The sequence below is a fragment of the Choristoneura fumiferana genome, chromosome 2 (genome assembly GCF_025370935.1).
Source record: "Choristoneura fumiferana chromosome 2, NRCan_CFum_1, whole genome shotgun sequence".
Lineage (NCBI taxonomy): Eukaryota > Metazoa > Arthropoda > Insecta > Lepidoptera > Tortricidae > Choristoneura > Choristoneura fumiferana.
Genome location: NC_133473.1, coordinates 3,559,971 through 3,576,553, shown reverse-complemented (window position 1 = coordinate 3,576,553; position 16,583 = coordinate 3,559,971). Strand labels below are relative to the sequence as shown.

Here is a 16,583-nt window from a genome sequence, read left to right as displayed (position 1 = left end):
AAACCAGTAGGTACACCTATAACAAAGTAGATAAAAAACAATATTTTACCGGTTATAAGAAAATAAAACTGCGTCCATTGCCCCAGCTATTATTTCAACGAATTTTGTAACAGTCGTTAAACTAAACTTACAATGTTTTTTATGTTGTTATTATATTCTTGCGAATAAGTTCATTTATAGGGTTACGTCAACCAGGTTCTACAATCTAAAAGAAAATAAATTGGCAAGGCTATGTTCCACTGAATGTCCTTAACGTGATAACTCAAAAATGCACTTTTTTCATTAGAGGTTTTTGAAATTTTTACAAACTTATTTTTTATATAATTTCGTTTTGTGTTTACAAATTTACATAGTAATTGCAGAAAACAATTGCGCTGTGTATTAAAAACAACAGGTATAGTAAAATCAGTCGTAGGCTTTAAAGGGATCATTTTTATTTGACACTAAATATTTTTTTTACTGCATTATTTTTAAACTTCGTTTTGATGATGATAGAAAAGAGTAAATATTGAGTTTGAGAAGATTTTTGTGTTTGATAAATAGACAAATAGAATATTAGATTTCAGGGAACACCGCTATAAGTATATCCGACACACTCTTTACCGGTTTTTTTACGAGTGACATTCAGCCAATAAATTGTCGTGCGGAATTTATGAAAAATAGAACAGAACTGAAAAAACAATACAATTCTGCAAAGTGGTCGTCAAATGAGCGAAGCGGAACATTGTTGCCCCGGCAGCTAATACGGGCTTAGAAAAATAACTGAACTTTACCAACTGTATATATAGAGTCGAGAACCTTGTAACCTGTGAGTCCAACATCCATAAACACTATATGGATGTTCGACTAACCTTAACAAACATAACCTAACCTTAATAAACATATATCTGCTATTATTTTTTCAAGAGTATACTGGTGTGCCGGATATCCTGGCTGCAGCATCAGCTCGTCGTGTTGCCAACATTAATGCAATGGTATGTAGAATCAAATACTGATCAAAACGAATCCAAACACGACATATGTGCTATTATTTTTTATAGAGCGTATATACTAGTGTGCTGGATATCCTGGCTGCAGGATCAGGCCGAGAATTCCATAATCTTTCATAGTTATATAGCATACATGGGTGTTTCATATTTAAGGCCATGTTTGAAAGTAAAGTTAATACCCAGCACATATGTATCTCACAAGTCTCAATAAATGAGCCAAATTTGACACGTTTATGTGAAATAGTTTTTGAGTTATGTGGGGGTCAAATGTGGCTCCAAATGGTTCGGGTAAAATAACACACGGCGCTGGTCGCCAGTTCCTGTCTAGATCATTATTTACCTAATGTGTATTGAAAACCGTCTCAGTCTCTTCGGTCCATTTTTAAATGCTTTTTCACACGTGTCGGAGTAGCTAAGCGACGCCACGCAATTTTCTTCACAAAGTGCCCGCGAAGTGCATACCTGGAAATAAAGAATAAACTGGAATAAATTAAAAACCGGCCAAGAGCATGTGTGCCCGAAATAGGGTTCCGTAGCCATTACGAAAAAAAAGTAATATTTTTCTAAGGACTTCGTATTTTATACGGAATCTTCCAAGTTTAGGTATATTTTATACCTTAGGTTGCTATTTACTCTTAATCTGATTTTTTTCTAATTTTTCCACCCACCGGTTATGATTTTAGAGGGGGGGGACGCTCGATTTTCATGAAAATGTGCACTTTAAAGTTGAATATTTCGCAAACACATCACTGAATTGAAAAATTGTCTTAGCAAACCCCTAATGGTTTTAAAAGACCTATCCAACAATACCCCACACTATAGGGTTGGATGAGAAAAAAAATTACCCCCACTTCACGTCTCCTACAAAAAAAATATATTTATTTTTTATTGTACCATTTTGTCGGCATAGTTTAGAGTCTAACAACTGGTAGCATGGTGTACGTTTGTGTCACTCTGAAGATGAGTTCTGTTTGAGTTCGAAACGCGTCAGTGTAGTGTGGTGGTGGTGATAGATGGGTTTGTGTGATTTGTGTGTGTTCTTACAGTGTGGAGGTGGAGGAACTGCATGAACACGCATATTTTGCATAAGCTTAGCTATCGTAAGGTCGCGGGTGAGCAAGGAAATTTTTTTAGTTCATTGATATGGACCTCCGCAAAGTAACGCCTGATTCAATAAATTACACCATATCATGCCACGTTTCTTAACCAAATCTAGGGTAATACATCTTTAATCAAATCTAGGGTAGTCCATCTTAGTTCACACCTTCGCTTACTATCGTGTGTTAATGTGGTCAAACGCGAGCTTATTTCTGTTGAAGTGAAGCAAAATCTTACCAAAATATGCATGCAATGCGTAGCCGGGAACCCGGACAGCTGGGAATGATGCCGGTATGTTTGAAAAGCCTATTTCTATATAAAAAAGTTGAACAAAATCTTACGAATATATGCACGCAACGCGTAGCAATAACAACAACAAGGGCTGTCTTCAGACATCCGGGAATAATGCCAGTATGTTTAAAAAGCCTATTTCATTATAAAAAAAATTAAACAACATCTTACCAAAATATGCACGAAACGCGTAGTGCAATAACAGCAACAAGGGCTGTCTTTAGACATCCGGGAATGATGCCAGTATGTTTGAAAAGCCAATTTCATTATAAAAAAAATTAAACAAAATCTTACCAAAATATGCACGCAACGCGTAGTGCAATAACAGCAACAAGAGCTGTCTTTAGACATCCGGGAATGATGCCAGTATGCTTGAAAAGCCAATTTCATTATAAAAAAAATTAAACAAAATCTTACCAAAATATGCACGCAACGCGTAGTGCAATAACAGCAACAAGGGCTGTCTTTAGACATCCGGGAATGATGTCAGTATGTTTGAAAAGCCAATTTCATTATAAAAAAAAATAAACAAAATCTTACCAAAATATGCACGCAACGCGTAGCAATAACAGCAACAAGGGCTGTCTTCAGACATCCGGGAATGATGCCAGTATGTTTGAAAGCCAATTCATTATAAAAAAAAATAAACAAAATCTTACCAAAATATGCACGCAACGCGTAGCAATAACAGCAACAAGGACTGTCTTCAGACATCCGGGAATGATGCCAGTATGTTTGAAAAGCCAATTTCTGTATTAAAATAGTTAAACAAAATCTTACCAAAATATGCACGCAATGCGTAGCAATTACAGCAACTAGGGCTGTCCCCAGACAGCCGGGAATGATGCCGGTGTGTTTGAAGGCTGCCGGCATTGCGAGCAGTCCTGAGCCCAGGGAAGACTTGAGGAGATGGAAGAAGGATCCTATCGTGCTGTAAGAAAGCAAAGTAAAATTATTTTACTTTATGTACACTTTACCCGTTCGTACGCGTAAACAGGGTGCACTACAAAATTACGAAAAACTAAATTCCGGAAGTTGAAATCACGAATTTAAAATTCCGATTTTAATAATTCCGAATGTTTTAAAACTCCTAATATTTTATACTACTAGTAACTGTTATTCATTTTTACCAACGTGACAAGGTCGATGGAGCTCCTGTTCGCGCAGTTAAGCGCGGATACCTAAATTGATTGATATTAATTAAAAATTAGAATCTATAAACCTACTGTAAAAAGGAAATAAAATATTATTATATTATTTATTATTATAATAAAAATCAGATAAAAAACGATATTTTGAAATTCTTGTTTTTAAGTAATCCATATTTATATTATATGTTTTAGGAATTGTTAAATTCGGAGTTTTGAAAGCGGAAGTAGCAAATTCGGAATTAAATATATCGGAATATTTAGGTGTTCTCTCGTAAACTAGGTACTCGTATTACTTCTCACAGTTGTATTAAAATTCTAGGATTTTCCATATTCCCATGGGAATTTATAAAAATTACATCGTGAATTTTCTTAACGTTGCACATGAAACAGCTATGCCAAATTTGATTAATCGGATCCTAGAGGTTGATATTTCGAGATTTATCCCGACCTGACGATCCGACCCTGGAATATAAATGTAAGAAAATAAATGGAATTTGGGCAGTGAACGAAACTATTTTTGGAGAACTAACAAAAGTCCATTACAGTCAATATAAAACCAAAACAATACGGCACTTATTCCGTGAAATCTTTGTAATGCAATTATCACAACAATTCACAGTAAGTTAAAGAAAAGCCTAAGTAGTGTTAATAATAAAGAAACGCGTAACAGCACACGAGACTGTCGACTCGGGCCAGACTTAGGGGCTGTTTCACCACCCATTGGTCAGTGTTAACTGACGGTTAAATGGCATGCCGTCTCTATTTGTTTTGATCGAATAGACAGAGACGGCTTCACATTTAACCGTCAGTTAACACTAATCAATGGATGGTGAAACAGCCCCTTAATTTAATAAACTGACAATTGACGGTTGTTTTTCCCGCCTCCAGATCTCAGGCTCTGTCAAGCACGCCACGCATGGCAACACCAACGTTTAGGTGCTATAACGCCAATCCTTAATAAACCCCACATGTCAATGACTAATATCCATCATTATAGTATATTATATATCAGTTACGCTCTTAAGCAACTCTGCAGGGTGGCAACTGTCCTTAAATTTGGTTTCAAAGAGGGCTATCGTTTTTTGTCTCAATGGCGCACTGTTGCGTGAAGTTTTTAAGTTATGGCTTTCAAAGTCTGTTATTACGGGCGTGAAAACAAAGTTTAGATTACAATCATATTTAATACACCTTAAAACCGTACCATAAAAATATCGAGCATGCCACAGTGTTGCATAGTCCCCGTTTTGTTCGGAAAAAGGGAGAACAAAGGTTTCCGAAAGACAAAACTGTCTCAAAACACAGACATTCATTGCCCCGGAACGCATATTTGCCATAATTAATTACAGATATTGCAAAATATTCACAAAATTATTCTAATTTCAAATAAACCCGCGTAGCTCACCCAAAAACTATGAGATTTGACATTTCGGAGACCTCACGCTACACTAGCGCCTCTAGCCTATAGCCCTCATTGCAGATAATGTTATCTTCATAGAAACAGTGAACAAAGCAGAAAGCGATACCCAATCAAACATAAACAATTCGTGAAATTGAAGGCCAATTTCCTTTCAAGTACTCCCCTATTGATGAAATCAATTAAGGAACACTGACTTGAGATAATATTGCTGCTGACAAGGTTACTATGGGAGGTTAATAACCTTTTTAGGGTTTCGTAGCTAAAATGGCAAAAACGGAACACTTATAGTTTCCCCATGTCTGTCTGTCTGTCTGTCTGTCCGTCCGCGGCTTTGCTCAGGGACTATCAATGCTAGAAAGCTGTAATTTTGCACGTATATATATATATGTAAACTATGCCGACAAAATGGTACATTAAAAAATTAAAAGTAAATATTTTTTAGGTTAGCTCCCATAGACGTAAAGCGGAGGTGATTTTTTTTTCTCATCCAACCTTGTAGTGTGGGGTATCATTGGATAGGTCTTTTAAACCCATTACGGGGTTGCTAAAACGATTTTTCGAGTCAGTGACGTGTTTGCAAAATATTCAACTATAAATTGCAAATTTTCATTAAAATTGAGTGTTAAATCTAAACCGGTGGGTGGAAAATTAAAAAAAATCAGGATGGTAGTTAGTATATCAAACTTACAAGGAAAACTATAACGGTTGTTTTCTTGAGAATTATTAGTAGTTTAAGAGTAAATAGCAGCCTAAGGTATAAAATATACCTAAACTTGGAATATTCCTTACAAAATACGAAATCCTTAGAAAAATATTACTTATTTTTTTCGTAATAGCTACGGAACCCTATTTCGGGCGTGTCCGACACGCTCTTGGCCGCTTTTTTAATAAGTACCCGAGCATACCCACGCTCGATCTGCCTCCCTGAATTAATTAATTCTTAGTTTGTACACGATTTCAGGAAGCTTCAGAGCACAACATAATTATTATGTAGGTAGCGCCTTGAACCTAGTGGAAGTACTGTTTTACTATGTAAGTCTTTACAACCCTCCAATGAAAGACCTATCCAACGATAGCCCACATCATAATAGGGTTGGATGAGAAAAAATAACACCTCCGCTTTACGTCTACACTTAATTTTTTTTTTTACATTTTGTCGGCATGTTTGCTGCATACTACATAGTATTCGTGCAAATTTACAGCTCTCTAGCACTGATAGTTTCTGAGCAAAGCTGCGGACGGACAGACAGACAGACATGACGAAACTATAAGGGTTCAATTTTAAAACAGTCGGATAACCACTTTGACCGAAATTGTGTTAATAGTAGATGACAAGTAACATTTTTGTTTCGGTCTCCCTTGGGAAATTTAGACATATTCGTAGAGGCGGATTAATTAGTTTTTGGCAGGTAAAGATTTATTAACTAAATTTAACTATAACATCAATGAAACACACAAAGACAACGTAACTCAAACATATTTGGAATCAAAATAATGATCATGACTTGGAAGATCTTAAGATATAGAGGACCTGAAATATATTAAAATATATACCTGAAATATACGAAGTGTGACAGTTGTCTATTTGTGCTGTTGAGCTCTAGACTTTAAATGTATATTAATTAAAACTTAGCTTTATTTTATAATCATTAATTAATATATCCAAAATTGATGTCAATCATTGATTTAAAAAATATGTTATTTTATATAAACTATTGCTCTAAAAGAAAAGTAACTAAAACAGATCTGAAAAATCAGAAAATAAATTATGGAAGCCCACAATCGAACCCGGATCTTCGCGATTGCGGGGCGCGTTGTCAAAACCCTACATAACACACTAGGCACACAAACTTTATTAGTTTACTCTATCTATACTATACATGATGGCCGATGGGGTCAGAAGGTTCTCGAATGGCATCCGTGGACAGGGAGACGAGCTGTTGGTAGGCCTCCAACAAGATGGAGCGACGACTTGGTTAAGATCGCGGGATCGCGGTGGATGCGGAAAGCACAAGACCGGTCTGAGTGGAGAGCCTTGGGGAGGCCTTTGTCCAGCAGTGGACGTCTTTCGGCTGACATGATGATGATGATGATGATACTATACATACCTATTTAAGTAAACACACCACACAAATCGAACAGATTGCCACTGGGACCTAAGAGACCTTCCACACGACGTTTTTTATCCCACTGACGACGCACGTTCTTGATGCGCGCATCCTCATTCATCTCTTTTCATCGCGTTTTGGCAGATTTGACATGGTTTTTGTCACAAATAAAACGCGCTGTAGTTTGTATCGATACAAACTTTATACTCTGTGCCCGTGTCGGCACAGGCTTAGTGTGAAATCTATTGCTTGGTTACTATTACGCAAGTTGTAGCTCAATGATCAGTTTTGGATAAACACTACCGGATGCCCAAAAACAACTGTTACGCCTTTGTAAGATGAAAAGTGATGTCAGAATTTAAGCGATTATCTTAGTTAATTAATGGATAGAAGGAAGTTTAATTTAGGTTGTCAACTAGATGATGAGGAAAGTTTAATCTGTGTTTAGTCAAATTTCTAAATCGATAATATGGGTATCCCTTGTGTTGGGAACGGGACCGCGATAACCGTACAAAAGGGCTTCTAGGGTACCGTACAGTCAACCTATATAAACTATTCTATAGAACCTTGCATAGTAAATAATGTTAGTTTGTCTATTGCAATTAGATAGCAATGCTTATTGGATGACGTAAAAATGAACAAATACAAGGTTCTGTGGTCGCCTAGGAAACAAAGTGGTTAACTGTATACCTACAGCAAATATTCTTCAAATCTACATACACTAGGTACATCGATTATTAGAGAGCGGATTTAAAGTAGCGATTACAAGTTTAATATGAATAAGACTAGTACATACAAGTTAGTGTTTATTTTTGACAAAAGGTGCGTAATAAATAGGATCTCTTATGTTTGAGCTGTATAAAACTCTTTTTAATAGAATAGAATATTTTTCTTTACATAAAGTTTGTTGCAAGAATAACACTTATTGAATTTAACTATCTATAAGATTGCTTTGCGGTAAGTAAATAAGTAAGTAATAAGATAACTGTAAGACAATTAATTAAACAATATGGTATCTAATTAATAAATCTAACTATCTATCTAACCAATCGCACTAGTCATATCCACATTAAACTTGTAATCGCTACTTCAAATCCGCTCTCTATCGATTATATTAAAATTTAATACGCTTATGGAAATAATATCGGAGGCGGATATACCTGGGAAAAACGGCCCAGTTCGGTAGGTCCAACTTCGAGAAAGAGAAAGCTCGTCGAATTCGACTCGGCTGGGCAGCGTTCGGGAAACTTCGCAGTGTCTTTTCGCCCAAATTACCGCAGTGTTTGAAGTCAAAAATCTTTGACCAGTGTGTGCTGCCAGTGATGACATACGGATCTGAGATGTGGGCGCTAACGATGGGCTTCATGCGAAAGCTCAAAATCACTCAGAGGGCTATGGAGAGGGGTATGCTCGGGGTTTCTCTGCGGGATAAAATCAGAAATGATGATATCCGCTGTAGAACTAAGGTTACCGACATAGCTCGAAGAATTGCGAAACTGAAGTGGCAGTGGGCGGGGCACATTGCTCGCAGGACTGATGGCCGTTGTGGTCAGAAGGTTCTCGAATGGCGTCCGCGGACCGGGAGACGAGCTGTCGGTAGGCCTCCAACAATATGGAGCGAAGACCTGGTTAAGATCGCGGGATCGCGGTGGATGCGGAAAGCACAAGACCGGTCTAAGTGGAGAGCCTTGGGGGAGGCCTATGTCCAGCAGTGGACGTCTTTCGGCTGACATGATGATGATGATGGAAATAATATATGTGACACAAACACGAACTTGATAATGCAAATAATTTAATTTTTGTGGCGCTTTTGGCGGTAAATAGGAAAAAACTTATGTACACTTAACGTTGTGTGATGAGGTCATATTCATAAAATACTGTTAAAGAGCTTGTAGCATTTCCAAGAAAAGATTGACCGTAAATTGTAAAATTGGGTTATTATTTCGAGAGGTTCAATTGTGTTCAGACTCAAATTTTCAGTTATAAAATTAGAAATATATCGTTTATTGTTTTTAAGTTGCTTAGGATATTATCACTGAAACTTGTGGTAAATACATTTTATTCTATTTTATCTTTTTTTCCACAATAACTTAAATTTTCTGCACAAAAGTCAGTTACGTGGTCAGGTTCGGATTATCCCTGATTACTTTGTAGTATTGTAAATAATACAAGGTATAGAAAAACTTGCTGTTTAAAACATGGATTGAATGTTAATAATATGATATACCATGCATGCAAACATAAAAAAATTACGACATTGATAAGACTATTTTTTTCTACATTTCCCCGTTGTTCCAAAATACACCATCATTTTCGTAGCCACACTTATTAAGTATATTTTAAACAAAAAAAAGAGGTCAAACCTCCTGTAAATCCTTTTTTAACTATAAGCAACTTTGAAAATAAGACTGCGTCAATATAACGTATAATGTTTATCGCAAGTCATAATTATTTATCTATAATTAATGTAATAAAGGTTCAGTTAGATTTGCGTCAAAGATCGAGCGTCATTTTCGTTACGGTTGCGACTTGGTACGTATTGGGTAAATAAATATAACGTTTTACTGGTGCTGTGTCATTTGCAGTTAAGTTATTCAATATTGATTTCATTTGCTTCAAACCTATAGGATATTTACTGCAGAGCCGCGAAAGTAAGAGCTTTTCAATTTCGTGGTCCTATGGGCCACGAAACTGATTAAAGACCACGAAAAAGATGATTTTCCCTATAAGTAGAAAAAATACAGAACACTTTTTATAGAATTTTCTGCTTTTTACAGTGTAATCGTTTATGCCGTTATTGATTTAATTGATTTAAACGAAGAATGGTTGACCGTCAACAACATTTGCTCCAGGTGTGGTTATAGGAATTATGACCAGTGCGTCGCCAATTTTGTTAACTGGCGAGAGGTTCAAGAATTATTTTGCCCTGAATGTACGTGTGAAATGTATATATCTAAATATTAAAAGAAAACTTCGTCATTTAGAGGAGCATTTTGTTGTGTTGTTTCGTTGTAACATAATTTCGTTCTGTTTTACCGTAGACCTGCACGGGGGGGAAGGTATTGAAAACTGTTTTGGTTTGTGAGTTGAAGTTATTAATCTTACTTTAATTAAGTAATTTCTAGATAGTATTTAAAAGGTTACAAAAATGACAATTTGAAGTCGTCATTTTCGTGGTCAAGTTTTAATTTTTTTTTATATAGATATCGATTGTCTATTTCTGTTGATACCTGATTAATTAAATAATGCTTATTCGTTTCTTATGATCGGATTTTCATTCAAATAGTACAATTATAAGATTTTAAAATAATCAAAATGTTCTTTTTCGTGGTCTCGATGCTCATTTCGTTACCGTTAAAATTGGATTTTTTGCCTTTTTTAACCAAAATAAACTTTATCGATCTCTTATAATATAAAGCATCTTATCGTACATATCCTTATGTTCAAAATAAAACAGACCACATCAAAATGTGTGTTTTTATTTCTGTAACATTTATCTTACACCTCAAATAATTACCCAATTACAAAAAAAAGGTAGTTTACTTATAAATTATAAAAATGTACAGCACGAAGTTTACAAAAATGAAATTAACCCTAAAATCAATAATATTGTACCGGATAACTCACGTCTTAAATCGAGTTTAGCTCGACATAACCCTTTTTAGGGTAGGTAGGGTAGTAGTAAATAAACAATACATACGAGGTAGGGTGAACCACTTTTCTATGTTCAAACGGATTGTATGTGTTGTCCGATCCCAGTTGGTCGCCATTTTTAAGCGTTACCGTTGACTGTGTCTGTGAAGGACTGAAAATAAAAAAAAATAACGTCATAAAAATATGATTTGATTATTGAGTTTGACTAATTTCTTATACCACTTATCAATACTTTTCAAAACAAAGAAATAGTGAACTTAGAAACTCGGCTCCAAACTCCAAAGTATTGCATAGTATTTAAGAATAATCTGACTAACATAGAAAAGTTGAAAAAAATCAAAAAACCCGACTGGCTAAAAGTACTTAAAAGAAGAAAACAAGTCTAGTGGGCTAGAACTTTGTTAAGTAGCTAACTTAATGTTCAACAGTCGGGACCCATTAGGTAAGAATTTTTCAGCGTCACGATTTAAGCTACTTAACAAAGTTCTAGCCCACTAGATTTGTTTTCTTCTTTTTAGTATTTTTAGGCAGTCGGGTTTTTGATTTTTTAATTTATTGTTTTATTTTACACTTTTTTAATAGTTCTGTGAAAATGGTAGATTAAAACTTATAACCTATATATATTTAGAATGGGCTACTTATCAGATTTCATTTGATACCCCATTTGAATAAAAATCATTTTTGAAAACTTACATTTTGGCGCCAAAAATCAGCCATTTTGATTTTTCAAGAATTTCATGTACCCAGTTTCACTCGCGTCATCAAGACGAATCCAATGACGTATCATTTATCAAAATCGGTTCAGCCGTTGAGTAGTTACGAGAGGACATAGGAATAGACATACATACATACATACACACGCGTCAAACACATAACCCTCCTTCTTCGCAGTCGGGTAAAATGGACAACATTGTCATTAAAAAGTTCAACATCTCAAAAACGGCTGAAGCCATTCTAATGAAACCATCGCACCTATAGTAAACCAGCGGCTTGTAAGCCGGTAGTTACCGAAACGAGCGGCTAGAAACGAATAACCAGCAACTTGATACCGGGTAGCTACCCGACTTGAGCATCGAAGAAAAAAAGATTTTTATTACATTTTTATTGTTTAACTCTTATTTTTGTTGTACAGTAGCACTTATTATATTTCCCAAACATTTCTCACAAATGAAGTCGGTTAATAAATTATTAAAATAGTCCTATTCCTAATCCAATGCTATGTCACTTTTTGTATGAAAATTGTAAGTTTTTTAACACTCAATACAGATGCTAATGTCATTTATGTGAAATGTATCCTAAAGTAAATAAATCAGAAGAAAACAACAAAAAAAATAACTAAATCATGTGAATATACAATGAAATGTAAGCAGCCGTTTCCAGCCGCTATAGTTATCGCTAAAAATGACAATAAGCCTTAAGCCGTTTCTAGCCGCTAAGCTAGAAATGTTAGTAATCAGCTCCACTTGCTTCACATCTATAATCACACCACCACCGCAATGAACCTCGCTTTTACGTTGACAGACAGATATTGGCTTCCAACTTATACCACCCCTCCTTTTGCTTCTGGAGTTAAAAAGAGTATTGCTACTAACAGACTGGCAATAAGGTGAGCCTATAAGGGCTTCTTTGTACATGTTTCAAAAACTGCATTGTGACTAATTGAGAATCTCCAACGATTTATTGATCAAAGAGCGATTAATTCTTTAGCATACCTATTTTTAAATAAAGCTCATAGTCTAATATTACGAACTAAAATTGCTAACTATAGCAATCATGTTAACGCAAGATAATTAATTCCAAGATAGCGCTCATCAACTTTATCTTAATTATCCCGACACTGTTGAATCTTGGTGTTGTGAAATCTGTGCCAGCAAATAATCTCGTTGAATGGACTTTGTTCAAAAAGTTAAATACTTCAATCTTGTCTTTATTGTTATCGTCTTTAAAGTACCTGCGTTTGTTGAAGTGATCACCTCGCTTAAAGCTGCGAAATTGTTATCACTTGGTAAAGTGATTATTTGCTTCGTCCTATCATTTTGTATTGGAAATGAAACAAACTTAGTTCTTTCTTTTCTAGGGTTTCGTACCTCAAAAGGAAAAAATCGGCCAAGTGCGAGTGGTACTCGTACAAGACGGGTTCAGTTTAACAAAAAGTGTAAGGCTGTTTTCACAGAATTTGGTGATACTGCGTTATTATTTTAAATTGAGCTCGAAATAGTAAAATGCAAGCAATTTATTGCTGGGTGAGATGGAAATGGATGATTCGGAACTTCGTTTTCCCTTGTACCACGAACTTTGAAGTTTGAATTCAGGCTGGCGTCCACAGACTGAGTACTTTTTTGCTTTACTTTACTTATAATGCCACGTCATCAATTAATAATTGACAAAGGCAATAGATCTATACAGACGTTGTGCATTTTGTTTATTTCTTTTTTGTGTCGTTAAGGTATATTTTTATGTTGAAAATATTTGTTATTTATTTGATACAAATGTTATATTTAAATACCTATAAACTTGATTATTTACACTAAATAATATCTTGAACTAAGTTAAAATTATTACTAAAAGTAAAATAAAAGTGGAATAAATAATAATTTTGTAAATCACATTATGTTTGGGCATTGTGATAAAAAAATTTAAGTTGTCGAGTTAATTGTTGGCGTTTACTTTGAACTCATCTAAATGGTTCCAACGGAAGACCAGCGTCGGCCGCAACCGCAAGGTTGACATCATGCTGAGTTGGGACCATTTCGTGAAAAAAATTGTGTCACGAATAAATGTTTTTCTTTCTTTCTTCCAATTCCAATTAAATCGCTGCTGTCGCTAGCAATTTCATTTAGGGGGGTGGATGAAGCGAACTGAATTGTGTTACTATTTTAAACTTACGACCAACTGAGTCTGTGAATCAGACCAATCAATGTGACACTGTATTGCGATCGACATGAAAACTTTTTCAATTCACAGATAAGTTGTTCAGTCTGTACTATAGGCCGTTCATTCGTATTGAGCTTCAAGTTTCCAAACTTGGCACGTAGGTTTCTTATAAGGTCCAGGGGTGCACTAAGACAGGCTTTTTAAAAATTTACCCTTATTTATCCCGGTCTCGTGGAAATATCGACGTTAAAGTAAAATTATGTATTTTTCTAGACGTTTTCGCGTGGAGGAGTAACGCAAAAAATCCATGGGAAATCCCAAACGTCGTTTCATTAAAGTTATATTTCAAAAAAATCGTGCCAAATTTCACCCAGTGGTTGAGATTTCAAAATTGTATCCCGTTACCTTGTGAGTATTGAGATAAAAGTAGCCTATATGTTGTTCTTATGTACGATCTACATTATTGTAAAGTTTGAATAAAATCTATTGAGTCGTTTTTGCGTGAAAAGGTAACAAACATCCGTACCATACCTAGACATCTATACAAAGTTTCGCGTTTATAATTAGTGAGATTCATTAAAATGCCAACTTAAAAAAACTTGGAAACCATGGAATCTAGTTACGGTTCGGTTTTATCTACCACTGATTGCCTTTAAGATCGGAATCACGCGATCGTGCTCCGTAGCAATATCGTGTCTAATGAAATGCTAAATACCTTTAAGATTGAGTTCATTGGAAATTTAGCGTCGCGTTTTAATAGTACATTTTGTCTTAAGGGCAGTAAGGAATTATGAATGTGGCTATTAGAAGCCCTAAGTTGTACTGAGGAGTTTCCGAGTCGAGTCCTCATTGCGTTTAAGAAAAATTGTATGTCAAACCTGTGTTTACTCGCGGCTTCGCACGCGTAAATCATAAAGATACAGCACTTGAATTTATATTCTGGGATTTTACAAAATTTCCGTAGAAAATTACATATCGTTGTCTTTATTGACGTTGTATAAACAACAGTTCCAAATTTCATGTCTCTAGGCCTAGGACTTGTTGTTATTTCGAAATTATATTCCTATCCCGTGGGAATATCTGGTTAAAAAGTAGCCTATGCGTTATTCGAGATATCCAACTATCTGCATACGAAATTTCATCCAAATCCGTCCAGCTGTTTTAGCGTGAAGGAGTAACAGACATACACACACACACAATATTCACCCATTATTTACCTTTTTGGGTTGAATTAAAAAAAAAAACCTTTTTTAGCGCTTCAGTTTCAAGTACTCAGTGACTCATTTAGACTATTTCTTCTTTTCTTTATTCCTTACATAGTACAAAAGTTGTTTTCCAGTTGTCCCTCGTGTGGCTTAGAGTTTTTAAACTATGGAACACTTTCTAATGCCATTTTATTAACAGAATAAGGTCCCACTGTCTCAGGCAGGTACTTAGACATATCTACGCCACTGTAGGCAGTGAGCACCGCAGAAACCGGTTGAGGGATAACCCACCCATTCCACCTCTGAGTTGCACCCTTGCGAAACTGAGGCAGGTCGCTTACTTTATAAATTAAAGAGGTGTCCACACAAAAACAAACCGGTGTCGTAGTAAGCCCTACTAGACGATGCAAGAACTTGCATGCGAGCTGCGTTACATTGCGGACTATTGATGGGACAATGAATGCAGTTGATCAAACAAACCGCAACGTCGCCGGTGAAATTACTGGCACTTGAGGTATCCCATCCTAGGCCTCTAGGTTGGCAACGCATCTGCAATACCCCTGGTGTTGCAGGTGTCTATGGGCGGCGTTTACCTTTACTTGCCCGAATTTCATTTGCCCAAATTTCTCTTGCCATACCAGCGTTTGCCATAAAATATATAGAACCGTAGGTACTGTATTCAGATTTTTTTAAAATGTCATCATATGAATGCAGTAGGTTTGGTTTGGTTAGTTTAATATCACGTCTAAAGAAATTACTATTTAAGAAATAAATTACTTTATGACAAATGAAAATTCTGAAACATTCGGGCATATGAAATTCGGGCAAACGATAGAGAACCCTATGGGCGGTGGTGATCTCTTACCATCAGGAGACCCACTTGATCGTTTGCAATCCAGTCGAATAAAAAAAAATGTAGTGAAACTCACCTTCACCTTTCGGGTTGATTCGGACATGTCCAGTACTTACCCTTAGTGTAAGTTTTTGGTTACAAAATACGTCTCGATCGCGTTCGCATTAAAATCTTAATTTGAATGGAAACTCGAACATCGCAAACGTTCCGCTAGTGGCGGTGTTCGTGTTTCCATAAAAATTGAGATTTTAACGCGAACGCGATCGAGACGTATTTTGTAACCAAAAACTTTCACTAACTTTTATATTACTAAGAAATGTAAAAAAAAATATTGATCCAGATATCGAACCATAAAGCATCTTACCTCAAGTCAGTAAGATCCATTTTATCACGAACAAATCACGCGGGTACACTCCGTATGTTTTCACATTTCGTTTATAACAAGCGATTGGCAACCAAGAATGACGGCTATCTACTGAGCGCTTCATAAAGATTACCTGCTGCTAGGGTGACCACGAGTACGTTCAAAAAAAGAAATTAGGCATCATTATTTTTATTTTATTACTCAAGATTACTTATATTAAATATAATGACCCGGATAACTCACGTCTTAAATCGAGTTTAGCTCGACATGTTTCGGGCTAATCCGTAGCCCTTCGTCTTCGGAGCAACGCGACTCAGCGGCTGCTGCAACACGCGCACTGCGTCCGCCACCGGGATAGTGGTTGGACGGTACCTCCGAGTTGGAAAACGGTGTTAAATACTCGTGCTGCGTCATCGATGTGTGTGAACGTACCTTTACAGAGCGATGTTGTTAGTGTTGTGTGCTACCCTACATTTGACAGTTGTAATGATGATGAAAACGCGGGTAGTTGTGTGCCGGTGTCAGTTTCGTCGGGTAGTCGCGCGAGCAGAGTGACGGCGCGCAGTGCGCGTGTTGCAG

At 36.2% G+C, this 16,583-nt stretch overlaps 1 protein-coding gene across 1 annotated transcript in view; it reads right to left on the bottom strand.

Annotated features, from left to right (window-relative positions):
* LOC141445447 (proton-coupled amino acid transporter-like protein acs) overlaps positions 1–16,111 on the bottom strand; it is a gene marked incomplete at its 3' end in the record, with an annotated part of 41,804 nt that extends 25,693 nt beyond the window's left edge. Inside the window, 4 exon segments of the mRNA XM_074111292.1 lie at positions 1,330–1,451; positions 3,159–3,309; positions 10,755–10,859; positions 16,005–16,111. Coding sequence (XP_073967393.1) covers positions 1,330–1,451; positions 3,159–3,309; positions 10,755–10,859; positions 16,005–16,024 — 398 coding nt within the window.
* Between the last annotated feature and the right edge of the window lie 472 nt (positions 16,112–16,583).